This window comes from Oryctolagus cuniculus, chromosome 1, assembly GCF_051225735.1.
Source record: "Oryctolagus cuniculus isolate XC-2025 breed Fujian yellow rabbit chromosome 1, ASM5122573v1, whole genome shotgun sequence".
In the NCBI taxonomy this organism is placed as follows: domain Eukaryota; kingdom Metazoa; phylum Chordata; class Mammalia; order Lagomorpha; family Leporidae; genus Oryctolagus; species Oryctolagus cuniculus.
In genome coordinates this window covers 178,471,327-178,497,604 of record NC_142867.1, presented here as the reverse complement: position 1 = coordinate 178,497,604, position 26,278 = coordinate 178,471,327, and the positions used below count along the sequence as shown (strand labels likewise).

The following is a 26,278-nucleotide window of genomic DNA, read 5'->3' as shown; positions in this document are numbered from 1 at the left end:
CCATGGCTTTTTGGCTAATTCCTCAGATCTCGCTATCATCCTAACTGAAAAATACTGCCCTTTTTTACTGATTGAACAGCTTTCCTCAGCCTGTTTTCAGACTAAGGATTTGGGGGCCTGGCATCCCCTTTTAGAACCCACTCACTTCTCTTAATGAAGTTTGTTGTCACTTTTTGAAATATACTTATTCTGTAGGGTTTGTGGTTTTTCTAGTCAGCTTCTTGTGCAGTGGCTTAATTTGTAAGATTTTACCTGATAGGCTTGTCTTTTTATACTAAGTTCAAACATTTTGAGTTTATAGATTGACCGCACAGGAACCATTTACCTATCTGAAGGACTCAGCCCAATTTGAATTCTGAAGACTGGCACCAACCCTTTGATTGAATCTTTGACCCCGGGCTTTGTTCAAAAATACTGTTTTTTTTTTTTTTTTTTTTTTTTTTTAAACTCCTTTTTCTTGAATACCTTTGCAAATTTATCTTGGCAATAATTAACACAAGGTACCAGTATTCTGTCTTGAAACCTCTTACTCAAAGCCACAGTTTTCTTCTCTCAAGTTACTGCAGTTCAACAGTTTCATGCATTGTATAACCACATAAGGGACTTCAGAAAGCTTGTCCAAAATGGGATGAAAAGATAAGTTCATTTTTGATTTAAAATTATTTGAAATCCATGCATAATTTTTCATAATACACATTTTCTATAAACTTTTTGAAGATCCCTTTTATATTATGGTTTCCAGTTTCCCAGCCAAATGCCAAGTGCCACAGGTTTTAAGTTCATTGTCTCTATTAGGGAGGTTTTTGCCGAGGCAGTAAACAACCCTAAAATAGCAGAAGTGTACATTTATTTCTTATGCTGTTTGTAGTCTGAGTGTTAGCTGTAGTTTTACTCTTGGAAGTTTCTTGGACATATATTTAGTGGAGTACAGAGCTACACTATAAAAGCCCTTTTGACACTTTTGCTCCATGAGAGTAACACGTATGTGCTAGTTAACTGCTGCTTTGCAGTGAGTACTGAAATGACTAGAGTAGAATCCTCGCATATAATTAAAAATACTTGTTGACCACTGATGTATTTGAGGTTATTTGCCTTAGCCTTGCCTAAAGAAATTGACAAGTACAGTTTTCCTAATGTCCCGTGACAGATTAAAAAGGGAAACTGGGGACAGGCGTAGCAGTTACAACATCACTTGGGACACCAACAACTCACTGGAGTGTGTGGCTTTGAGTTCCAGCTCTGCTGCAGATTCTGGCTTCCTCTAATGAACACCCCAGAGGAGGCAGCAGTGATTCAGTTTCCATGTGGTAGTTGCACCCTTGCCACTGACAGGGGAGATCTGATTAAGTTCCTGGTTCGCAGTTCCTGGCCCAGGCCCAGCTGTTGTGGGCATTTGAGAAGACCGGGAGCTTGTTTGCTCTTTGTGTCTGTCTGCCTCTCAAATAAATATAATTTAGAAAGTAAAAGGGAAATTGTCACAAGTCTGTTTCATGGAAGATAGCAAGAACCATTGGGAAAAGACTCATTTGTACCAAGCAGTGATAGTTATGTTCATGGTAATTCTTGGCTTTGATACTGTTCAGAAAATATTGAAATACTAATCCCTTGTCAAAGACGTTATGAGATTCTGAAAATACATGCCAGGGTATTCTGTGTATGTATTATCATTTTTAAGATCCATCTCATGTGGATACATAGTGAAATATTTGTTGTCTGTTTTGTACACGTGCAAATGTATTGGGTAGGATATATGCCTAGAAGCAGATTTGCTGGGTCAAGTCAGAGGGTATTTGTGTTTTTTAATAGTTAACTTCCTTTCATGGGGTTAACAGTTTGGAGAAAGCAATGGGTCAGTATTGCTTAAGAGCCACAGAAATGCTTTCTTGACTCATACTATTTTTAAGAACTGAATGACTGCCGGCACCACGGCTCACTAGGCTAATCCTCCGCATGTGGCACCGGCACCCTGGGTTCTAGCCCCGGTTGGGGTGCCAGATTCTGTCCTGGTTGCTCCTCTTCCAGTCCAGCTCTGCTGCGGCCTGGGAGTACAGTGGAGGATGGCTCAAGTGCTTGGGCCCTGCACCCACATGGGAGACCAGGAGGAAGCACCTGACTCCTGGCTTCGAATCCGAGCAGTGCGCCGGCTGTAGCGGCCATTTAGGGGGTGAACCAACGGAAGGGAAGACTTTTCTCTGTCTCTCTCACTGTCTAACTCTGCCTGTCAAAAAAAATTTTTTTTAAAGTGAATTACTATCAAAATATTTACATTAGTGGAAATTCTGAACAAAGGATGTAGTGGTGCTATTTCCATGCTTTTTCTTCCATGAAAAAAGTAAAATAATAAGGGAGCAAGCATTTGGCCTGTTGGTTAAGATGCCTGTGTTTCACACCAGAGAGTACTTGACTTGATTCCTGTTTCTGGCTCCTGACTTCAGCTTTCTGATAATGCAGATCTTAAGAGGCAGCAGTGATGGCTCATGTAATTGGGTTCTGCCACGCATGTGGGAGACCTGGGTTTCATTCCTGGCTGATAGCTTCAGTCCTGGCTGTGGCAGGCATTTGGGAGAGGAAATCAACTGACAGAAACTGTCTCTTTCTGCCTTATAAATAAACACTTAAGATGACTTTTGAAAGCAAGTATACTCAACAATGTGAAAGGATTTTTAAAGAAACAAAGTAAATTTTTCCTCTTTGATTTAGTAGTCTGTTAAGTGTTCAAGGAAGCTCATGTGGAAGTGGGTGAGTGGATTGGGAATTGAGATTTTGGGCCTAGTATTTGATCTTTTGAACCATCATTATCTTATTTGTCAAATGGAAAGGTTGGACTGAATGATACAAAAGGCCTTCCCTTCCATCCCTCAAATGCATTGAGTTCATTGTATATTTAAAAAATTTCATGAAATGCCTTAGTAAAAACTCTATATAAAATGGCTTGTTAGATCTTCAAGTATTTGTAAAGGAATTGCTTTAGTTTAGTATATAGACCACACAATAGTTGCTATGTGGCTAATATTAATTACCCAGTAGTAGTTAGGGTAATTAGAGCAATTTAGGCAGTTTGCAGGGCATGCTGATAAAAATCTGTTGATGACAGGAACACTATAGGTGCTTGGCAGCTCAGCGCTGTCTGACACTATGTTTAGGTGGTCAGATATTTGCCCAATATGAGATATTTACCTAATATGAGAGTAGTTCAGCAAGTTCATCAAAAACATGCAACTAAAATATAAGTTTTATTTTGGTGCAGAAAAATTGTGAAGTCCATGTACACAGAGGGAAAGTATTAAAAAGTACATGACAGTCTGTTGTGGCATAGCAGGTTAAGCTACTGCCTGTGACACTGGTATCCCATATGGGTGTTGGTTCATGTTCCCTCTGTGCCACCTGCAATCCAGGTTCCTGCTAATGGTCTGGGAAAGCAGCAGAAGATGGCCCAAATGCTTGGGCCCCTGCTACCCACATGGGGAAACCTGGATGAAGCTCCCTGCTCCAACCTGATTTTGCCCTGACTGTTGTGGCTGTTGTAAACCAACAGATGGAGGATCTGTCTCTCCCTCTCTTTGTAATTCTTTCAAATCAATCAATCTTTTTTTTTTTAAATGCATGAATTTCAAAAAAAATTTTGCACCAAAATAAACATACCTGTTTTTTTCGCACTGCAAAGAATATTTCTTTTAGTTCTAAAATAACCATATTTTAAATTTGCCTTTGAATAAAAAATGACAGCAGATTGTTATCTAATGTATTTATTTGGTTTGGTGTATAGTTGAATGCCAAATATTAATGATACATAATGACTTGTTTTCCCCCAATTGGACTCTCCCATAATAGGGTTACTGAGGAAGACAAAAATAAGAAAAAGGGGCAAGAAGAAAAACCACCTAAAAAGCAGCTTAAAAAGGATGAGGAGGGCCAGAAGGAAGATGATAAGCCAAGAAAGGAACCAGACAAAAAAGACGGGAAGAAAGAAGCTGAATCAAAAAGGAAAAATTTAGCTAAACCAGGGGTTACGTCAACCTCTGATTCTGAAGAAGAAGGAGACGATCAAGAAGGCGAAAAGGTAGAGTTTACATATCATGTAAAAATATTGGTTCTATTTTTCTTATGTAGTTAATATTCACCTTGTAAGCTTTCAATATTTCTGTGGAAGTCTGAGTATCAGTGAAGATTCAATTTAATTTTTTTATCTTTGAGTAGATTTGAATTGAGTAGATTTGAATTGAGTAGATTTGAATTTTTTAAACAGCATATTTGGGGGTGGGAGTGGGAGCATTTGACCTAGCCATAATACACTGGTTAAGGTGTCCATGTGCCATAAAGGAGTACCTGGGTCAGATTCCCAACTCCAGCTCGATTGCAAGCCTTTTGCTGATGCTGGGAGGCAGTAGGTGATGGCTCAAGTGGTTGGTCATTCAGTGGGACATCTTGAATGAGTTCCTGGCTTCCAGGTTCAGCCTAGTCCACTCTCTGGCCATTGAGGAGATTAGATGGGAGTAAACCAGTCTTGAATAAACTTAAAGTAAGTAACATTTTAAAAATTTTGAAAATTTCTTATATTGTCTATTCTAAATTTCTTAACTTTGCACATTGAAAGATACTTAAAATAACCCCACCTACTAGAGAAGGTAGGAGATTAAACCAAGTTGGTTGTGACCAGTGAAGACAAAAGTAAAAGGTGTATTTATACAGGTTTACTCTCAAATTTTTTCATTCTTCAGACCTATTGCATATTTAGTCATTGATTCCTAATTTCATTTGGATGCCATAGTTGTTTGGAAATAACATTAAAGCTATATATCCTTTTGTCTAGAAAAACACAATCTTTTTGTATAATGTTAGGGATCTACAAATCTAGGTCTCATCAGTCTTTAGTTTAAGCCCAAAATCTTAATTGGATAGGTTGAGTTGCATGCTTATTGGTATTGAAGTTAGCATCACTATGTAGAGGCAAACAGCCTAAAGATGTCATTTTAACAAAAGAACAGCATCCCTACAGCAATCCAGAGTCATCAAGGGAAAGTTAAATTTGTAGAGCAGGCTGTAATTACAGAACATCTTTTTAAATGACTAATTTTTAAGTATTCAGTCCTTAAACTAGTTGCTTTTTTCTCTTATGATTATAATTATATAAGCACTAACTTGAGAGCTAACTGAATCCATCCTAATTCTTACATAAAACAGAAGAGAAAAGGTGGAAGAAACTTTCAGACTGCGCACAGAAGGAATATGCTCAAAGGCCAACATGAGAAAGAAGCAGCAGATAGAAAACGCAAGCAAGAGGAACAAATGGAAACTGAGCAGTAAGTATTTTTTCATTCTAAATTTTGAGTTTTTCTTAAGGGTAGCATGACATTTTTAAACAACAGATTTTCATTTTCCAGCCTTCATGAAGCCTTTTGAAGAAGTAACTTTTCCTATATATTAGAAAAGTCTTCAGTGTATGATTATCTTATTTTGGGCTTCATTGTTTTTTGAGGGGATGACTTCCACTGAGGCGCAGTCATCCTGTGGATTATTTTTTAGTTTAAACTGAATGTGAAGATAGAATTTAACTGTTAGTGGATTTGCAGAAAATGTACTTATCCTCTATTATTTGTATAATATATTAAATATACAAAGAGTGGTGACAATATATTGGTGGAGAAAGAATGCAGGAAGTAATTCATCATACCACCAGCAGGCCTCCCCCTAAAGACCAGCAAAAGTAACGAAAGCACAGCTGGAGACCCAGGCAGCCAGTAATAGTAAATCTAAAGGCTGTAACAGGGTTTACATTAGATATGTGCAATATAAATCAAGTGCAAAGTTGTTTTGTTGTCTTAAGTTTTGGTATTTGGAGACAATATATACTTGCCATCGGGAATTTCTTTCCCTTTGATTATATAAAATTTTATTAGAAGGAAAAGTAATAGCAATGGTAATGATGATTAGACTTCGTCTTTATAACATAGTTATCTTTAGACTGTCACTTCTGAGTTCTCTGGAATGCTTCTCTTTCCTTGTCGAGTGTCTTAGATTCTGACTAAACTTATTTTGTTATTTGAGAAATGTGATTTTAGAAACACTCTAGGTCATTAAAGACAGTTAGCAATGAGAGCAGTTCTGTATTTTTTTCCTTATCTAATACATTCTGAAGCTGAACATCTTTACACGTATAGCATTTGACTCTGATTTCTTTCTTAGTTGTTTGGAGGATATCATAAGCAGTTTCAGCTGCTCAGGGAGTAATTTTAAAAATCATTCTAAGGCTCAGAAATGTTACTCCCTCTAAGACTTCGACCACTCCTGTAAAATATTTTTTTGTTACCTTTCCTCTCTCATTTCAATGAAAAGTTGGACTGTTTGTTGCTTTTAACTTTATTGTGCTCCCCAAAGTAAGACACAAAATCTAGCCCAACCTCTACTGCACTATCTCAAAGTTCTCTATGTATTTCAGTTTCTTTTGAATGTCCTCCAATGTAACTTTCTCAAATTCTAATATTTGTGTTTTCTTTCCTTCTCCTGTTATTACAAAACTTTGTACTTGGACAGTTTTGCTCTGTAAAGCATTTCAGATGCAGCTTGTGTGAAATGCATTATGCAAAATAAAGTTTATTGTATTGTATTCCCAGCCAAACAACATGTAATCTACAGTAATAAAAAATATATCTCATTTTGGGCTCAAAGCATTAATCCAGTTACTGAAAAGAGAATACAAGTGGAGCAAACAAGAGATGAAGATCTTGAGACAGACTCATTGGACTGAATTTTTCCCTACCCCCCTTTGATGGAAGAATGTTCCAGATTCTAAATTGAGGACTTCATTTATTAATGGCATTATTACTGTGTTATGATTGTTAACAAAATATCCTGTAAGGTACACACTACATACTAAGGTCGGCCATCATTCCTGTTAAGTTTTTTTTTTCTTAACCAAGCTTAAAATGAAGCTTTGTGTTTGAAAATTATAACAAGCTTAGATGAAGATGGTGGTTGTACATAATTTCATTTAGAAAATATAAACTTTCGTTTTGTTTTGAAACTAGGTATTAAACTGGAATAGATAATACAACCCTGAGAATGGGGCACTTATGCCCTCCATTGACATTCCTTTGTTGTTCAGTTCTTTAGAGTCTTAATTGTTTTTTTTTAATCCTGAGAGATTAAATAGTAGACTTGTTAAGAAAAATGAACCTGTAACCAAAATTTTAAAATAAAGTTTTTTTAAAAAAAAAAAACGATTTTTAGGTATTTTTTTGTTCTTGTCTATTTCAATTGGTTGATGATATGGCCTGAATTCTGTAAGCCAAGGTACTAGAAATTACTAAGATTGTAATTTTAAGTGGTTATTTTTGTGATTCACAGTAAAATATGGTACCTTTTCATTTGTGAAATGGTATATAAATGTTAGATGTCATTTGAGTGATAAAACAGTTTTAACCTTGGTTCAAAATCCCTCAAATTATCCACACTTTGAAGATGTGGGCAACAATTAAATCATCTTTTGACACGCTGCTTTTTAAAAGTTGTGATGCAGAATTGATTAAACATTTATAGGTATTCTCATTGTAAATCGTTTGTCCACTGACCCTGAAATTAGTCTTTTAACAACAAATTAATGTTGCAAAGAAAATTTCACCATTTTAAACAACTTTAGATTTTTTTATTGTGTGATGCAACTGAAAAAATGTTTGATTTAGCATGTTACTTTTTGAGTTCTGCTTATATCAATGCTGTGTCATTGCATAGTTGAAAGATCTACAGTCAATTGCTTGTGGCCTAGGATATGATTTGTTACTTGAAGGGAAAAAATGTAACTTATACATAAGGAATTGTGGGCATTGGGTAATCCATCACAAACTTCCAATGTTTTGAAATGTTTGTGTTAACATTTGATAGGCAGAATAAAGATGAAGGAAAGAAGCCAGAAGTTAAGAAAGTGGAGAAGAAGCGAGGTTAGTTAACTTCACTTCCTAAGATGTGTAAAAATTATACGTAGAAGGAAGAGTCTATGGATGCTTAGTTTTCCACAAATTAGTCTCATTTTATGTTCTTATGTCCTACACTTTTTCAAATCCATAATGGATTCTATAGAAATTGCATTGTATTTTGAGCAAAATCAAGTGAATATGTTAAATTGTTGTCCATATTTTTTTAATATTCATTATTTGACAAATCAGATTTTGGGTTGCTTTGTCAAAAGCTAGATGCTTTTCCATTTTTGACAAATCCTTTGGTTAAACATGTAAGGGTAAAGCAGGTATGTAAGGATTGGAGTTTCAGGAGTTCAAAATTGGATGTAGACTATCTTAGAAACAGATGCAGCTGGATGGTGATTTTGAGTTTTTATGGTGCATGTTGCTTTCCTAAACCAAGTCCTAAAGTAGCATAACTATTTTGGTTCTTCATTTTAAAGATTACTGAGAACATTTTAAAAAATTTACCTGTTCTTTCCATTAATACTTTGCCTTAGACTATACAGAAATACTGGTTTTGGGAAAACTATTTACTGTTTTTCACATATTTTAATTTATAGAAACATCAATGGATTCTCGGCTTCAAAGGATACATGCTGAAATTAAAAATTCACTCAAAATTGATAATCTTGTAAGTGTTTAATCTCATTTAAAGATATAGTGCTGCTCTTATAGCTTCATATTTCTCACATGACTTAAGTATGTGGATTTAAAATAAAAGGTACAATTATTGGTTATTATACTGCTTTGAAATTTCTTAAAAACTTGAGAAATAGATATTGTCTATGTTGTGATAATTAACAGTTATGAAATCACTGTTTTATTATGAAGGATGTGAACAGATGCATTGAGGCCTTGGATGAACTGGCTTCACTGCAGGTCACAATGCAACAAGCTCAGAAACACACAGAGATGATTACAACGCTGAAAAAAGTAAGTGATTCCATGTCCTGTAGATTCTTAAAACTTTCTCATTTAAAAAACTGAAATATCACGAAAGCAATTGTGAATGTATATTTTTTCAGATACGGCGATTCAAAGTTAGCCAAGTTATCATGGAAAAGTCTACAATGTTGTATAACAAGTTTAAGAACATGTTTTTGGTTGGTGAAGGGGATTCCGTGATCACCCAAGTGCTGAATAAATCTCTTGCTGAACAAAGACAGCATGAGGAAGCAAATAAAACCAAAGATCAAGGAAAGAAAGGGCCAAACAAAAAGCTAGAAAAGGAACAAACAGGTATGTGGTCATCAACTTCAGGCCAGCTTTTTAACTCTTTGCCAGGACTGCTTTTAAAAATAGCTTTGACATAAGCAAAAATACAATTTCAGAGTTCAAAAGAAGTGGATATTGGAGTTCTTAAATGTCAGTGCTAAGGCTCCAGTTCATTCATTGATGAAAGATGAAATAATTAAAATGGTTTCATTTCCTCAGTCAAGGTGACTGTGAGAACAGTGCTGACAAAGATGACATGAGCAATGCAGAAAAGCTGCCTATAGAACAGTTGGTGAAACTGGCGGGCTTACTGGAGGACTAGAGCAGCCTGCATGGTAACAGAAAAAACTGTCAGTTTAGAAACAGATTCAGCACAGAAACCACTGCTAATGAGGCACGTGACTCTGGAGAAAACATTTTAAAAAGCCATTCAGAAGAACACCTCCTCAGCCCTTAACCTATTTCCTGGTCCCCTCAACTGCTTCTGATGCTTCTCACCTACAAAAACACACTGTTAGCTAAAACACAGGATGATGGGTGGATGCCGTTTGCTGTTGGTTAGCAGTTGGTAACAGGCGTTTTGCTGGTGCTGTTAACTATGCTGCCTAGTTACCCTCACTGGAGGGGGGGGGCTCGTTGGTCAGGAAGTTCATGGAAAATGCCTATTATGAAAAGAAAACTACACATGGACTACAAGAATATTTTGCACTAAAACATGTCCTTTTAGTTTCATTTTTTCATGAACTTTTTAAAGTACCCTCTTGAATGGTATGTCATTTTTCTGAGGTTCTCACATGTGATAAAAAAAAAACAACAGTGTTCATAGCAGCATACAGAGTGAGTCAGGAATGATGGTGAGGCCAAACACCACAGGTTGTCTACCTGGTAGCTGAAATAGCAATTCCTTTGCGATGGCTTAATGTATGCTAAGTGCATTCCATACACAAAATATTTGCTTAAATATTGTAAAAAATGAATTTTGTGTTGAGAGAGTCCATCCCCATCCTATTTGATTGTGTATATGTTGTTACGCAAATATTCACAAAATCTGAAACACAGCTGGCCCTGAGCATGTCAGATAAGGAAGACTGTACATGGCTAATGTGGTTTTCCACTCTGAGACATACCATCTCATCCATAAATAGTTCAGAATGTATGTTTTAAGGGCTATTATGCCTTATAGTACTATTATTAGCTCCCCCAATTCCAGGTGGTTTTAAGGTAGAAACCAACATTTCAGAAGCTGTTTTGTCTGGTTTGCTCTCATTTATTAGGAAATGATATAGGTCTCCTTTGTAACTAAGATTGACCAGAAGAAACTGCAGTTATTTACTTATCAGGCAGCAAAAATCATGACAGTTAGAAGTACTACTATCGGCCGGCGCTGTGGCTCAATAGGCTAATCCTCCGTCTGCGGCGCCAGCACACAGGATTCTAGTCCCGGTCGGGGTGCTGGATTCTGTCCCGGTTGCCCCTCCTCCAGGCCAGCTCTCTGCTGTGGCCAGGGAGTGCAGTGGAGGATGGCCCAAGTGCTTGGGCCCTGCCCACCATGGGAGACCAGGATAAGTACCTGGCTCCTGCCATCGGATCAGCGCGGTGCACTGGCCGCGGTGGCCGTTGGAGGGTGAACCAACGGAAAAGGAAGACCTTTCTGTCTCTCTCACTGTCCACTCTGCCTGTCACAGGCAGTGGACAAAGTACTACTTTCAGCACTTATTATTCTAAATTACCATTAAAGCTAAATACAAAATTCACGATGAAGTAAAACCATAATGTGCTAAAGAGTTCTGTAGCCGCCTCTAGTTTTCCAGATTAATAACAAATAGAATGTTTCTGTGCCTTAGCTACTGAAAGGAGTGTTGACAATATAGCTATTTAATGTTCATTATTCCTTTTTTTTTGAAATGGCATCAAAACCAAGTCCTAAAATCTAAGAGGGCTGAATTAACAATGCAATTTCACACGTAAGATACTAAATATTAGAAAAGCTGAAGGTCATGTTTTTAGATCTCTAGAGGACAACACCATATTCTTTGTGTAGTTCTAACGAAGTTTCCCATTATTATCCTTCTAAAAGGTTCAAAGACTGTAAATGGAGGATCTGAGGCGCAAGATAGCAATCAGCCGCAACACAATGGCGACAGCACTGAGGAAAGCAAAGACAGTCATGAGGCCAGCAGCAAGAAAAAGTGAGGATGTGTTTTAGTGTCTTCATAGTCTTAAAGTTTTTAATCACAGCATTGTGCCAGGGTTAATGGTGTTTTTTGATCACTTAATTTCTGATTTCAGTAAACAAACTGCAAATGAAAAAGGCAAAAGTAAAATTTGTAGACTGCTAATTTGTTACTGTATTCAAGGAAGTGGAGCCTGGTGAAAAAGCCCAGTTAAAGAAAATTAACTTAATTGTGAGAATGTTAAAAATTAGATGTAGAATTATAGGCTACTCTAAGTTACAAACTTTCTTAAAATAACTAGCTGTGAGACCATACTTATTTAGGCTTAGTTTGTAACACTGTACCTTGACTTGGGAGTCTAGCAATTTTGGAAATCTAAACTTTGTAATATGCTGGTATATGTTCTTAAAGAGAATTCACTTTAAAGCTGAAAATGGTGTTCTGTTACTTTGCAAAGAAAATACAACCTGATAGAACAAAAATCTGAATAACAAGTCGTTTTTTTCTTAGGAGAATGCAGTTCTTAGGAGAATCCCAGTTGTCACACCTTTTTCTTTCTTCCTTTTCTTTAGGCCATGCAGTGAAGAGAGAGAGACTGAAATATCGCTGACGGATTCTACGCTAGATAACTAGGGTGACATACCTGGAGTTTAAAGTTAACATTTGAAGAAGTTTGTAATGGTTTTCATTTGAAATATTTAGACTGCTCAAAGTTTTAAATTTTTATAAGCATAGGTTTTGATGTTTAAAACTTGTTTTGAGGGAGAAAATGCCTTTGTTTAAAAGTAATTAAACTTATCACTAATTGTTCTTGTGCAGTATTAACAGCTCCATTAAACAGTAAACGTGGGGAGAAAGTCCATTTAGAAAATGTTAAAACTGCTTTTCCAGAAATGGTTGTAGCATATTTTCAATTAGTGTGTGTATGTTAATGTGTAATTGGTAGAACAAAGTTACATTTTTAAAAATGCTACCTGTATAAACCTTTCCTCTTCTCCCAAATACCGTGGGTTTTGTGCATAGTTTATTACAAATCTTGGATCTCACTGTTTGTGGGTTTTGTAGAAGTTGAGCATTTTTACGGTAGAGAAAATGTTACTTCTATGTAAGTACTCACTCCCTCCTGTCACCAAAAGTTAATTTTAATATCACAGTCTCTACATTGTGGTACATTATCCTGCTTCTTTGTAACAATCTGTAGTCTCTATGCCTTTTTGTATGACAGCTAGATACCCAACTGATGTTTAATTGGCAATTCTAGGAGGTACAGAACAAACTTAATTTTTGGAAATAGTTTTTTTTGCTGGGAGTTCAGTGAAGTCACCTGACTTACCTAAAGCGAACACGCTGGGTGTATTATAAATCTGGCTTTAGAGTTCAACCATCTAAGATCCTTTACAGGCATTAGTAACACTGAAAACTATATACATTTATTTTTGAGAAGTGTCTCAAGTTTCTAAATATTTTTAAAAGTCACACATTAAGAAAGCCGTTATATTTTTTAATTGGAAAAAAAATCAATCCATGATGCTTATGCGGAAAATATAAATGCTATACAAGTGAACTAACCTATTTGATAACAAGGCCATATTAGAAAGTAGTTTGTATTTCCATTTCTGTTTCATACATGTAACAGGATTACATAAAGTAGAGACTAAATCAGAGTGTACCAATGTTATCACAGATTATAAGTGTAATAACAAAGGATAGTGTTTCTAAGATATTTTGAATATTAGGGCAGTTGTTGGTTTTCAATAGGTAGAAGGATACTTACGTTTTGACACTATATGATATCGGAAAAGGACTTTAAAACCAGTGTTTGTGTGCAACATGCATTGTATGTTCTGACTTTTCATCTACAGGTTAACATTTGAACATTACTTCAGTAATTGGACTTGTGCAGTTCAGAGGTCTTAGAAGGGAAGCTAGGACCCAATGTTTGGAGGGAACTCTGCTGTTACATTATATATACCTGTTTCGGTCCATAATTCAGTTTTAACTTGGACAAATTTATTCTAGTCAAGCCATAAGTGTCAACGTGTAAACTTGTTTTGATTAAAGAATTTTTCTATCAAACTACTAGTAAACTACTTCTTTGCCATTTTCCAAGAAGGTGTGGAATCTTGGATTTGCTGCTAAGGAAACAGTTTCTTAGTTAACTGGTCATAGAGATTAATCAACCCTGTATCCCCAAACAATTCAAACAGTAAACTCAAACTGGTAAAAATAAAGGAAATGTTATTTATCTTCTGTTCACCCTCCTTTTCTTTCCTATGACCCTGTTATAGTTTTATCAAGAAGCCACAGAGTATTCAATTTGTGGAGATACAAGTAACATTCCGATCACCTGTTTGCCTGCATAGTCTGGCTTGATGTACGCACTCTACTTAAAGCACGTTGCCTTCTCTTCCACCTTAACCTTCATTTCAAGAATTTTTTTTGTCATAAGCTGATTGACAGATAACAGCCCAAGAACTTACAAGAAAAAGTCTTATAACTACCAAGAAGTTTTACAGGAACAATGCCTACAGTCAAACAAATAGAGATAACTTATAACTAGCCATCAAAATGTGTGTGTGTATGTGAATATACAACACCTATTTTGTGCTTTTGATGATTGGATTGCATTTTAAAGAGTAAATTATACATGACCCAACACAAATGACTGAAGTTTGGGACTTTGAACATACAGTACCTTTTAAGTCCTATAATTCTATCTGGAGATTTCAGCTATTACAGATTTTACCCATTTTTGTTGATAGTGTACAAAAAATATTTCTGCCCACATACTTACCTAGTTAAAGATGTCAGGTCAAGATGAGGTCCAACATCTCATCTCATGCAGAGGCAAAGGCTTTTTTACATAGGGCTCTGTGTTGAGGGCTTTGCTAACAACTTACTTTGTCACACTGGCCCAAGAACGGTTCATCTGTTGGAAACAGCAAAACTTGCATCATTGTACCCTTAAGAAGTGCCAAAACTGCTATAATAGGCAGAAATATGTTTAACAGATGAAAAAATAGCTGTTTTTTTCTGGAGAGAGCTGCTAATATGCACATCCACTATTGAATCAAAAATCTTAATTCATTTCTTACTAGAGAACGTTGATTAGTAATGTTTTTATAATTGCTTTCCTTCAATATACAATGGTATTTGTAGTTTATTTAATAGTTAAAAGATTGAAATATGTATAAAGAATAGCTGTTTTGTATCAGAGATGTAGCTCCCAAAATATACAGTTAGAAATTTCTTTGGAATGACTTGATGGAATACCTATGTAACTGATTCACACTGGCAAACTGCGAGTAACCTGATCCCTCTTAGAAAAAATTTAGGCTGGCACCGCAGCTCACTAGGTTAATCCTCCGCCTGTGGTGCTGGCACACCAGGTTCTAGTCCAGGTCGGGGTGCCAGATTCTGTCCCAGTTGCTCCTCTTCCAGTCCAGCTCTCTGCTGTGTCCCGGGAAGGCAGTGGAGGATGGCCCAAGTGCTTGGGCCCTGCACCCCATGGGAGACCAGGAGAAGCACCTGGCTCCTGATCAGCGTGGTGTGCCAGCTGCAGCAGCCATTGAGGGGATGAAAGGAAGACCTTTCTCTCTGTCTCTCTCTCTCTGTCCACTCTGCCTGTCAAAAAAAATAAAAATAAAAAATTTAACCTGTGGATTTTTGGAATTGGGTATATCATTTATCTTAAAAATTTTATTTTTACAGAATTTTCTGTCTGCTCCATGTCTGCACCACTGGATACATTAAAGTAAAAATGTAGGCACAACATAAGCCAGCCATGGAGGGGCCTCTTTAGTTCTTTATAATGATGCTCTGAACCAATGAGGAAGAACCCCATCTAGACATACCAGAAGCAGGTACTTCTCATCTTCACACCAACTGACTTAACTGGGTATGCCACATTTAAGTCCTTAAAACATATTGCACTGTCAGCCTTAAACACGCAGTTACAGGTTTCATTAGGTTTTGATTTTTATGGTAAGTGTCTGCTCTTAGCCATCAAAAGTAATGTGTACATATGCTGAATTTAAATATAACCTAGGAGAAAAAAAAAAAAACGATTCATTTAAAATCTTTTATAGCATATTAAAATTATCACCTAAAAAGGTTTCCAGAAAACTCTGTTGCTTTTTTTTTTTGCTCATAATTACTCAACAGTATTACTGCCCATGAATAAGTCAGCCAAAGCTAGACTTCTCAGGATCCTGATGTTTTTCACATGGCAATATAAAATCAGATAATATACCCAACATCTCTGCAGATTGATTATTCCTATAGTCTTCTTAAAATGTCTTGTGTGCGCAGTTATCACAATTACAAAAGAACCCACTGTGTGACTATATCACAACAGCTATGCTCAATTTTTAATTTTGTTAAACAGTTGCTTTTATCCTTAACTTCAAATATCTAACAAAAATTAAGGTGAAGAATCTTTACCTCGGGAGCCTCAAGGTAGAAGGTGTAGCTCTCAAATTCTTCAGAGAATTTCCAAAATACTTCTACTATTTGATGTATCTAGTTGAATTCTAGCCTTAGCAAAAGAAAACACTTGAGACAGGATGAATAGGCAAGCCATGGATTGGGAGAAAAGAATGAGAACATGTGTATGTACCTAGTTTATATTTAGGATATGGAAAGCACTTCAGTAAAATACACAACCCCTTCAAATAAGTTAAATGTACTTTGGAGTGAATGAAATAACATTCCAAAACACTTGGATTACTTCTGTTCCAGGTGCATCTGTTCCTCAGTGGTGTACTTTGGAAATAAACTATCCCAGAGGATGGGGACTTGACAGTGGTGTACTTTACAGGGGCAGCTGTTATTTAATTAAAGGTTCCAGGATCAACATAAGGATAAGCAAGGAATTCCCCCAGTTTGTTGCCTTCAGAGTCATAGTGGAGCATTCGGAAGCAAACATCACAAAAGAAACATGGGTCTTGTGGTGCAAAACTGTCATTGTTCGTCACCCATCTGTGGTTTTAAGAAAACAAAAAAAAGTACATCATTACAATCAAGTTTTTCATGTTTTAACATGTAGCTAATCTGTAAATATAACATTCAGTATTGCCTTATTAGTCTACATACACTCCACAAGGCAAAGTGGCATCTAATACTAAGTAACACTCCCTGAAAGGTAAGTAGAGAAAACTGTGACTCTGTACCCGATAGCAGCATACACTGGCCATGATACACCTGTCCCCCAAATAAACTTACTATGAACAATAATCTTCTGACAGGCCTTTTTTTTTTTTTTATTGTAAATATGACTCTTTTTTTCCTTCAATTTATTTACCTGAAACAAGACACCTTCCATCCTCTGTTTCTCCCCTCACACATGCCCACAATAGCTGGGTTTAGGACAGGCCAGATGCTGGAAACTCAATCCAGTTCTCCCACATTGGGGGCAGGGATCCAACTACTTGAGCTATTACCTGCTGCCTCCCTCCCAAGCAAGGTACACAGCAGGAAGCTGGAATCAGAAGGGGAGCGGGGACCTGAGCCCAGGTGTTCCAAGATGGGATGTGAGCATCTCAGGCAGCATCTTAATCATTATACCAAATGCCTACCCTACAGGCCATGAAAAACTGTAAAAATGAGATGCTACCGACCTGATAAACTTTTGCTTAATTTATCTTTTTGGTAAATGAGTACTGATTAATTAAAACTCCCAACAGTCTTATCTAGAACAGGATAAAATGTTACAGCCTAGAATATGGGTATCATTATATGGCCTGAAACCTTACTGTTAACTGTTTTCCTGCCTCTTTGAGTTCTACATCCTAGAGAATACCTGCTGATAATGACTTATGTTATTTTCCTATTGCTCTTTCAGAAAAGTATATTGTGAATCCAAAACCAGTTTTCAAACTTGTTTTGGACTCTGACCCATAAGAAGAAACACTTTATAATCTAAACATAATCGTATAAAGGAAAATGTGTATGAAATGTTTTGACCTCATAGTCATATGGCTGTCATAACTTCATTGAGAAGCTGTGGGATTAAGCTGACTTTGAAAACTACAGACAAGCAGACAGCTGGGCTTGTGTTGTGGCACAACGGGTTTTAACCTACTACGTCAACACCCCCATCCAGACTGGGTCTCAGCTATTCCACTTCCATTCTGGCTTCCTGCTAATGCACCTGGGAAGGCAGCACTGATGGACTGTATATATACATTGATGTACTTGGGCCTCTCACCAATGCGGGAGACTCGGATAGATCGAGTTCCTGGCTCCTGATTTCAGCCTGCTGCAAACCTGGCTGTAGAAGCCATTTGGGGATTGAACTGGTAGACAGAGGATGTCTATCAACCTGCCTTTCAAACCATGATAAAAGGCGGAACATGGCTCCTTGAGCACTTAAGTCGTGACCCACCCCTGTATTTCCATATGGGTAATATGTTTTCTAATTTTTGAAAAAACACTAGTTTTAATTCACACTGATTTTGTGGAACCTCCTTACATCTTACAAAGTACAAGCCCTCAGATCTACAATGGAAAAGTGAAAAAACCATAAGTCAAAAGTATTTAATTGCTGAAAACCAATACTTCCCAAAGAAAAAAACAGCATTACACTCACCTAGCTGTGTACATTTTACAAACAAAACATTTTCGGGTCCAAAGCCAGTGCTTCTTGATGAGAAGGGGATAAAGTGTCCTATCCAAGCAGTCGTCATGATGCACAAGCCTTTTGTTCATAAGAAAATAAACATATTAAAGTGCAATTTCTTAAGATCTATAAAGGATTAAATATATCAAAATTAGATAATTTTTCAGTTCTGCTTATAGAAGATTAGGTAAACTGACTTGTAACACCAAGTCTGAATTGTATTCCACGAAATCCTCCCTTCAAAAGAACATTTTGGGTTGAGAGGTTTTCTTTCCTGTGGGACATCCAACAGCTAGCTTTGAATGTATTCTTTTTTTATTTTTTATTTTTGACAGGCAGAGTGGACAGTGAGAGAGAGAGACAGAAAGGTCTTCCTTTGCCGTTGGTTCACCCTCCAATGGCCGGCGCACTGCAGCTGGCGCACCGCGCTGATCCGATGGCAGGAGCCAGGTGCTTATCCTGGTCTCCCATGGGGTGCAGGGCCCAAGCACTTGGGCCATCCTCCACTGCACTACCTGGCCACAGCAGAGAGCTGGCCTGGAAGAGGGGCAACCGGGACAGAATCCGGCGCCCTGACCGGGACTAGAACCCAGTGTGCCAGCGCCGCAAGGTGGAGGATTAGCCTAGTGAGCCGCGGCGCCGGCCAGCTTTAAATGTATTCTATCACATAATCCTTGGGGTTGCTTCACAATTGCTACTCAGTGATATTTTTATCCAGATTACCTCTTTGTTACAACATAGCTATTTTTTTTTTTATTATCCCCTTTAGGATAATCCAAATCTGGCTTTTGGTATGATTGAACTGGCAGGATTTTAGTTTTAGGTGTGAGAATTGAGAAACTAGATTTTAATAAAATGCAGTCAATCCCTACTCTGTCACTAACCAGGTATATGGCTTTAGAAAAAATCCTTAAATCATGATGGATTTCAGGATCTTCATCTGAAGAATGAAATGACTGCACAAAATTATTCTAAAGGTCCCTGCCAATTCTAAAATTTGATTCTTAAAAGCTTAAACAGTAGGAGCCGGCCTTGTGGCATAGTGGGTAAAGCTGCTGCCTGCCACAATGCCATCTCATATGTATAGCACCAGTTTTTGTCTCCGCTGCTCCACATCAATCCAGCTCCCTGCTAATGTGCCTGGGAAAAGTGGAAGATGGCCCAAGTGTCTGGGCCCCTGTCACCCATAAAGCTCCTGGCTCCTGGTTTCAGTCTGGTCCAGTGCTGGCTGTTGTGGCCATCTAGGGAGTGAACCAGCAGATGGAAGATCTTTTTCTGTCTCCCCTCACTTTCTAACTTTGACTTTCAAAATAAATCTTAAAAATAGAAAAAAAATAAAAATTAAACAGTAGCAGGGGCCAGCATTGTGGTACAGCAGATTAAGCTGCTGCTTCAGATATGGGCATCCCATATAGAAGTCCCAGTTTAAGCCCTAGCTGCTCTGCTTCCAATCCAGCTTCCTGCTAAGGCACCTGGAAAGGCAGCAGATGATGGCCCAAATACTCAGGTCCCTGTCACCCACAAAGGAAAGCCAATCAAGTTCCTGGGTCCTCCTGGCTTCAGCCTGACCCAGACCTGGCCTGCTGTGACCATTTGGGGAGTGAACCAGAAGATGGATGATCTGTCTCTCAAATAAGTCTTTTTTTTTTTTTTTTAAGATTTATTTATTTATTTGAAAGGCAGAGTTAGAGGCAGAGCATAGAGAGAGTCTTCTATCTGCTGGTTCACTCCCCAAATGGCTGCAACAGCCAGAGCTGGGCTGATCGAAGCCAGGAGCCAGGAGCTTCTTCCAGGCCTCCCATGTGAGTGCAGGGGCCCAAGGAGTTGGCTCATCTACCGCTTTCCAATCCATAGCAGAAAGGTGGATCGGAAGTGGAGCAGCTAGGACTCAAGCCATCGCCCATATGGAATGCCGGCACTGCAGGCAGAGGCTTTACCTGCTATGCCACATCACTGGCCCCTCAAGTCTTCTTTAAAAATGGTAGTAATATATTTAAATTCACCATCAGAAAACAATTGAGCTTCTTATTTAAATTGTCTATAAAATTTCTCAACATCCCACACTGCCAACTTTTAATAAATACAAACTGCTTTTTCTTTAGCAATGAAATACATCATTGTTTATTTTGTTGGTCAGTGCATCAAGAAATGTCCTTGCATTTAAGGGCTACGTCTCTTCCTTCAGCAGGCCATGAAGGTAGACTGTGTGACCTTCCACCCTGTGTTCATTATGAGGAAGGCACATTCTCGGGTCATGCAGGAGGAACAGCCTTACAAGGACATAAACATCCTACAGATCATATTGCAAGTCACACAAATGTAAGGTTTATGTGATCCCTTGGCTCTTGTCTCACCAATCTCTCCTACAGGCAACGATTTCTTTAGAATTCAGCTCAACTCACCTGTGTAGAGCTACTATAATTTTAGGTAAGCAGAAACTTAATGTTTAAATTGTGACAAATTAACACCACTTCCACCTAAGCCACATAACCAACCTCACTTTTTTTTTTTTTTTTTTTTTTTTTTTTTTTTTGACAGGCAGAGTTAGAGAGAGAGAGAGAGAGAGAAACAGAGGTCTTCCTTCCATTGGTTCACTCCCCAAATGGCTGCTGCGGCCAGGGCGCTGCGCCGATCCAAAACCAGGAGCCTGGAGCTTCTTCCTGGTCTGCTATGCGGGTGCAGGGCCCAAGCACTTGGGTCATCTTTCACTGCCTTCCTGGGCCATAGCAGAGAGCTGGTCTGGAAGAGGAGCAACCGGGACAGAACCAGTGTCCCAACTGGGACTAGAACTCGGGGTGCCAGTGCAACAGGCAGAGGACTAGCCAAGTGAGCCGTGGCGCCAGCCAACTTCACTTTTCTTTCACTGTGTAACTTTTTTCTAGCTACTTATTCTCTCTTGCTTACATCCGCTTATTTTTCAGCATGCTTGTCACTGATTCAGGTCCTTATTTTCTGATTAAATGCTGAAAATACTTTCCATATGGGGTAAACATCAATAGGAGGTCTATCAGTTTGATTCCCCGTCCCCAGGCAAGCTTCTGAGTCCTCCATGCTCCTTGGTTCCAGTCTCTGAACCAAGCTTATCTGGATCTGCCATGCAGCTAGCACTGGTGTTCCCTCTGTCCATCTTTCTGAGAAGCCCTTTGGGGCTGCTCTCTGCTCTGCACTGCCTTTTTCATAGTTACTCTCGGTGTGAAGGACGCCCTCGGGAAGCTTCCTGAGAAGGAATGCATAGCATATAAAATTCTGAGGACCAGTCACTAAGTTCCAAAGAAGTAGAAGCAGGGACTCTGTAAAAGAGTCAATGTCTATGACTGATACAATAAAAACATGGATATATTATCGCTCCATGAAAAACTTAAAAATGCTCTCAGAAAATGAACCAGCAGGGCAGAGCTTATTCCTACATATTGGTCCTTCGTAGGCTGATACTTCCTTAAGGTGGAAATGAAGAGTCTTAGGAGGAATAAAGGTAACAGCTATGGAAAAACAAACAAAAACCATAACTAACCCCTCCAAATCTCTTTTAGGCCATTTAGCTTCTGCCCAATTAAAATCTTTGTTGAAACTAATTAAGACTGAACATTTGTCAAATATTAGAATTACTTTTCCTTTCCCCCAGTTCCTTTTCTGTCCTTCAAATTTTGGCAAAAGGACAAGATACCCAGAATTATAGTTGCAAATGTACAAAGGGCCTGTATGCCTATCTGATAAACAGAATGGATAGCTACTACCTGAATAATAGCTATTTAATATAGAAATGGAGACATTTTAAAAGTAATTACATATTTTAACCCTGCAATAAATAATAAAGTATTTTTAATAGATTTTCAAAAATATGACCAACAGAGTTATAGATCGACACAGAGAGTTGGCCAATGCATAGGAAACACACATTCATTTTTGCTGCTCTCAAACCAAGCTGCCACGATGAGTTTTGCTGTTAACCACCTCTACTTTTATATTGTGAAATAAAGAGAAGGAAATATTGTGAATGCTGCCACTAACCTTATGTCGGTAATGACCACAACATGTTCACAATCTCCCTGGTGACAGTACAAGTAAGGAAAGCCCAGTTTAATATGCAAGTCATTGAAGGTGAAATCTTCCATTCTGGCAGTCTGAAACTTCCCATAGCCTCTATCATGGGACTCTGACCACTCAATGATGGTGCTGAGGGAAGAAAAGACAAGGATATAGCACACTGCTCCACAAAAACTTAAAAACGACAGAAGAGGGTTTGGGACTGCAGGATTTCCTATAACCTGGCTCACCTATTTAACAGGACAACTGCCATTTTGACATCAATTCCACAAACACTAAGTTCTTCCTTACCTGTTACAGCAGCAGTTCTCAAAATGTGGTCCCTGTGGACAAATCTGCCTTTGCAATAATACTAAGGTGTTACCTGCCATTTTCAACACTGACCTCTCCAGGAAGTGAGTTTTCTGGAGGCTATGTGATATCTATCACTTCAGTTTGGATGTAAAATGTATAATAATACCATTTTACTTTAAAAAAAAAAAAACTTCACATTTTCACAAACATGTTAACATACAATGAGAATATCTAATATTTTTAATACCTCTTAGCCTGGTGCTCAAGCTGAGCAGTGGCCAGACCATGCATGTGAATGGCCCAGAGGTGCTGGTGAGCTGGGGGCGCAGCATCTGGGCACAGCATGTGCAGAGGTGCTGCTGCACTAGGTGTCAGGGCAGCACTGGTGGACTGACATCTTGAAGCAGAGGAGAAGTCTAAAGCTACCCTGGATGAGCAGTGTGATGTGGCTGACCAGGAACAACTGCGAGATGTGTTTAGAAAAGCAGTAGACTACTATGGAAGCTTGGACATTTTGGTCAGTAATGCTGTAGTGAATAAAACCTACAAACTGATTTGGTTTCTGTCATTAGTGTACTCTAAACTGGATTATGCAAGTAAGCAAAACACTGATGAAGGTAGTAGCATCACTGTCAACATGCCATCTTTTCTTAAACCTTGTGTTGATTGATTTGAGGGGGAGAGGGGGAGGGGGAGAGAGGACGGGGGAGGGGGAGAGGGGGAGAGGGAGAGAGGGAGAGAGGGAGAGGGAGAGATCTTCAATCTTCTGGTTCACTTCCCAAATGGGTACAACATCCAGATCCGGGCCAGGCCATAAACTCCATCCTGGTTTCCCACATCAGTGGCAGGGGCCCAAGCGCTGTAGCATCCTCTGCTGTCTTCCCAGGTGCATCAGCAGGAAGCTGGATCTGGAGAGCAGCTGGGGCTGAACCAGCACTCTGATGTGGGATGCCGATGTCACAAGGGTGGTCCAATCAGCTAAGCCATAATACCGGCACTTCAATGTGCCATCCTTAGCAGGATAGGTGCCTAATGCACAACAGCGTGTTTATGCTTCAAAGCTCAGCATAACCGGACTCATATGCTCAACAGCAATGGCTGCTAATCTTATGAGCAGAGTTGTGAGACTGAATACCATCTGCCCAGACCTGTTTTTTAATCCACCGAAAAAGAAGAAAATGTAGAACAACATATAGAGTATAAGAGTCATGTCACAGATGTAAACTGTTATGGAATTTTGGATTCATCAAGGTTTGCCAATGTATTACTAACACTCATTAAAGATGATGCTTTAAATGGGGCTGTGGAGTGGGTGTGTCTAGCCTAGCAGTTAATACACCTGCAGCCTGTATCAGACAGCAGGCAAAGTTGGATACCTGCCTCTAGCTTCCTGCTGATGCAGACTCTGTGAGGCAGTGGGAATGACTCAATGATCGGGTTTCTGTCACTCACATGGGAGACCTGAACTAATTTCCTAGGTTCCAGCTCTGGCCTATACCTGGCCCCCAGCTGTCAATGGCATTTGGGGAGTGAATCAGCAGATGGGGTGGAGAGGAGGCTCGCTCTCTTTTGCCTGCTCATGTTCTCTCCCTCCCCTTCTGCCTCTCTTCTCTCAAATAAATGCAGCCACATGAAGATCACAAGAAATTCATTCAAGACTATGATACAATTCCATGATATGTAAAAACTCAATGAACAGCCATAAATGAAAATAAGCACAAATGATTTATATTCAGATCTTATCTTTATTTGAATACAGCTTTTAAAATAAATTGAAGCTTTCTTTCAAGAATTTGACATTAATTTTTTTCTAAGTGATGAAATAAGTGAATAAAATATGGGAACCAAAGCTGGGTTGTGATGTTTATTGTCTAAGTTATGACTAAAATAAACGATAGTCAAGGGATATTCTGCCCTTCAGAAAACTTATTTAAATGCGATTCATAAATGCTATTTTCAGGGCCGGCGCCGCAGCTCACTAAGCTAATCCTCCGCTTTGCGGCGCCGGCACACCGGGTTCTAGTCCCGGTTGGGGCACCGGATTCTGTCCCGGTTGCCCCTCTTCCAGGCCAGCTCTCTGCTGTGGCCAGGGAGTGCAGTGGAGGATGGCCCAAGTGCTTGGGCCCTGCACCCCTTGGGAGACCAGGATAAGCACCTGGCTCCTGCCATTGGATCAGTGCGGTGCGCCGGCCGCAGCGCGCCAGCTGCAACGGCCATTGGAGAGTGAACCAACGGCAAAGGAAGACCTTTCTCTCTGTCTGTCTCTCTCTCTCACTGTCCACTCTGCCTGTCAAAAAATAAAAAAACAAAAGAAACAAACAAACAAACAAAAATGCTATTTTCAGAACATCATTTTAAAGGAGATATTTGATTTACTTAAACTGGATTTAAATATTCACTATTTTTCTACATTCACATTTAAAAAGAGGGAAGCTACTTAACAATGGCAAATACTTAATAATTTCTATTTACCATCTTTAAAAAGAAAAAAGGTTTAATTTTTTATTTGAAAAGAAGAGTTGTAGAAAGACAGGGAGAGATCATCTATCTGCTCATTCACTCCCCAAATGACTGCAACAGTTGGGGTTGGGCCAGGCCAAACCCAGGAGCCTAGGTCTTCCCACATGGGTGCAGGGGCCAAGGACTTGGGCTATCCTCTGCTGCTTTTCCAGGTTCCTGACACCCATATGGGAGACCTGGTCCAGTCCTGGCTGTTGCAGGCATCTGTGGAGTAAACTAAAGTACAGGAACTCTCCCGTCTATCAAAAATAAAATTTAACTCTTTGGCAAAGATCCTTAAGAGACCAATGATGAGATTTGTGGAGGTATCACTACTTTCAGAACTACAAATAAGAAAGTATTTTGAGAAGACTTTTGGAAACCATACCTGCTCAAATCTCTGCATTCTGGGTATCTTTTATCATTGTAAAATGTGCCTTCAAAGTAAAAGAAGGCTGATTTGTACAGGTCCTATAAGAGAACAGACATACCAAGATAACAATTGGCATTAACACAAAGTTTATATATCATAAAAATCATGTATCTATTGCAATCATCTTATGGAACTTCACAACATTCTCAGGTCATAAATTCTGTTTAAAAATTATTTTTTATTTATTAGAAATAGATTGATGGTGAGAGTTCCCATCCACTCTTTACTCTCCAGATGCTCAGGGCGAGGCTGGGGCAAGGGGCAGGAGCCAGGATTTTTGTAATCCAGGTACCCTATGTGGATGGCGAGAACCTGATTAATCAAGCCATCATTGCTGCCTCTCCTGGTCTGCATGGTCAGGAAGCTGAAGTCAAGAGCTAGAGCTGGGAACTGGACCTGGGCACTGTGATGTGGGACACTAGTACCTTAACTGTGGGGAGCAACTGAGACTAGACTAAATTACTGGAACTAAGACTAATTTTATGCATCTGATCTCCCACAATATGGTGCTGAGAGACAGCAAACAACTTCTACGCAGCGGCAGGAGCTGATCCTGCCCCTGATTGGAGGAGAGCAGCGTGCTCGGCGTGTGGGCAGCAGAGCATGGATTGGTGGAAGAGGACTATAAAGGAGGAGAGAGACAACATGCACCAGGAACATCTGAGGAACATCTGAGCAGCCCGAGAGAGCCGGCTGGCGGTGTGCCGCTCCTCCGCGGAAGCGGGGAAAGTGGCAGGGGTGCCGCCCCTCCGCGGAGGCGGGGGGCCGGCAACTAACCCGGGATGGCGTCGTTCCTCCGCAAATGGGGGAACAGCAGCAAACCCAGGAAGGGCCAGGCAAAGAGAACAGTGCAGGGTCCAGTGTCGTTCCTCCGCGAATGGGGGAGCGACATAATGGTGCCGTGACTCGAATATGAAACCTAGGAGGGAAGAAGCAGGAAAATATCGGAGAGACTAGGGAGAGCCTAGGGAAAAGCCGGACGGAAAAAGTGCCGGGAGAAGCTAGCGAAAGCCTAGGCATAGACTCGGATACGGGCTGTGGGGAG

At 39.2% G+C, this 26,278-nt stretch overlaps 2 protein-coding genes across 8 annotated transcripts in view; one reads left to right on the top strand and one right to left on the bottom strand.

The window, feature by feature from the left end:
* The window catches only part of PSIP1 (PC4 and SRSF1 interacting protein 1), a 50,739-nt gene extending 37,150 nt beyond the window's left edge, over positions 1 to 13,589 (top strand). Inside the window, exons 9-16 of one of the 5 annotated variants that reach the window (XM_002708085.6) lie at positions 3,832 to 4,060; positions 5,182 to 5,300; positions 7,879 to 7,934; positions 8,516 to 8,586; positions 8,787 to 8,888; positions 8,981 to 9,194; positions 11,248 to 11,359; positions 11,917 to 13,589. In XM_002708085.6, the coding sequence (XP_002708131.4) occupies positions 3,832 to 4,060; positions 5,182 to 5,300; positions 7,879 to 7,934; positions 8,516 to 8,586; positions 8,787 to 8,888; positions 8,981 to 9,194; positions 11,248 to 11,359; positions 11,917 to 11,977 (964 nt within the window). In that variant the 3' untranslated portion in view covers positions 11,978 to 13,589. Of the gene's footprint in view, positions 1 to 3,831; positions 4,061 to 5,181; positions 5,301 to 5,381; positions 7,218 to 7,878; positions 7,935 to 8,515; positions 8,587 to 8,786; positions 8,889 to 8,980; positions 9,195 to 11,247; positions 11,360 to 11,916 lie in introns of those variants that run through there. The other 4 variants (XM_017341191.4, XM_008254637.5, XM_017341196.4 and 1 more) reach the window with 4 other exon arrangements.
* Positions 13,590 to 15,953: 2,364 nt separating this feature from the next.
* Positions 15,954 to 26,278, bottom strand: part of SNAPC3 (small nuclear RNA activating complex polypeptide 3) — a 50,119-nt gene continuing 39,794 nt past the window's right edge. For all 3 annotated transcript variants that reach the window (XM_002708086.6, XM_089317341.1, XM_089317350.1), the window contains 4 exons: positions 25,189 to 25,271; positions 21,972 to 22,136; positions 17,934 to 18,041; positions 15,954 to 16,324 (listed from right to left, as the gene is read on the bottom strand). In XM_002708086.6, coding sequence (XP_002708132.4) covers positions 16,177 to 16,324; positions 17,934 to 18,041; positions 21,972 to 22,136; positions 25,189 to 25,271 — 504 coding nt within the window. In that variant the 3' untranslated portion in view covers positions 15,954 to 16,176. The remainder of the gene's footprint in view (positions 16,325 to 17,933; positions 18,042 to 21,971; positions 22,137 to 25,188; positions 25,272 to 26,278) is intronic.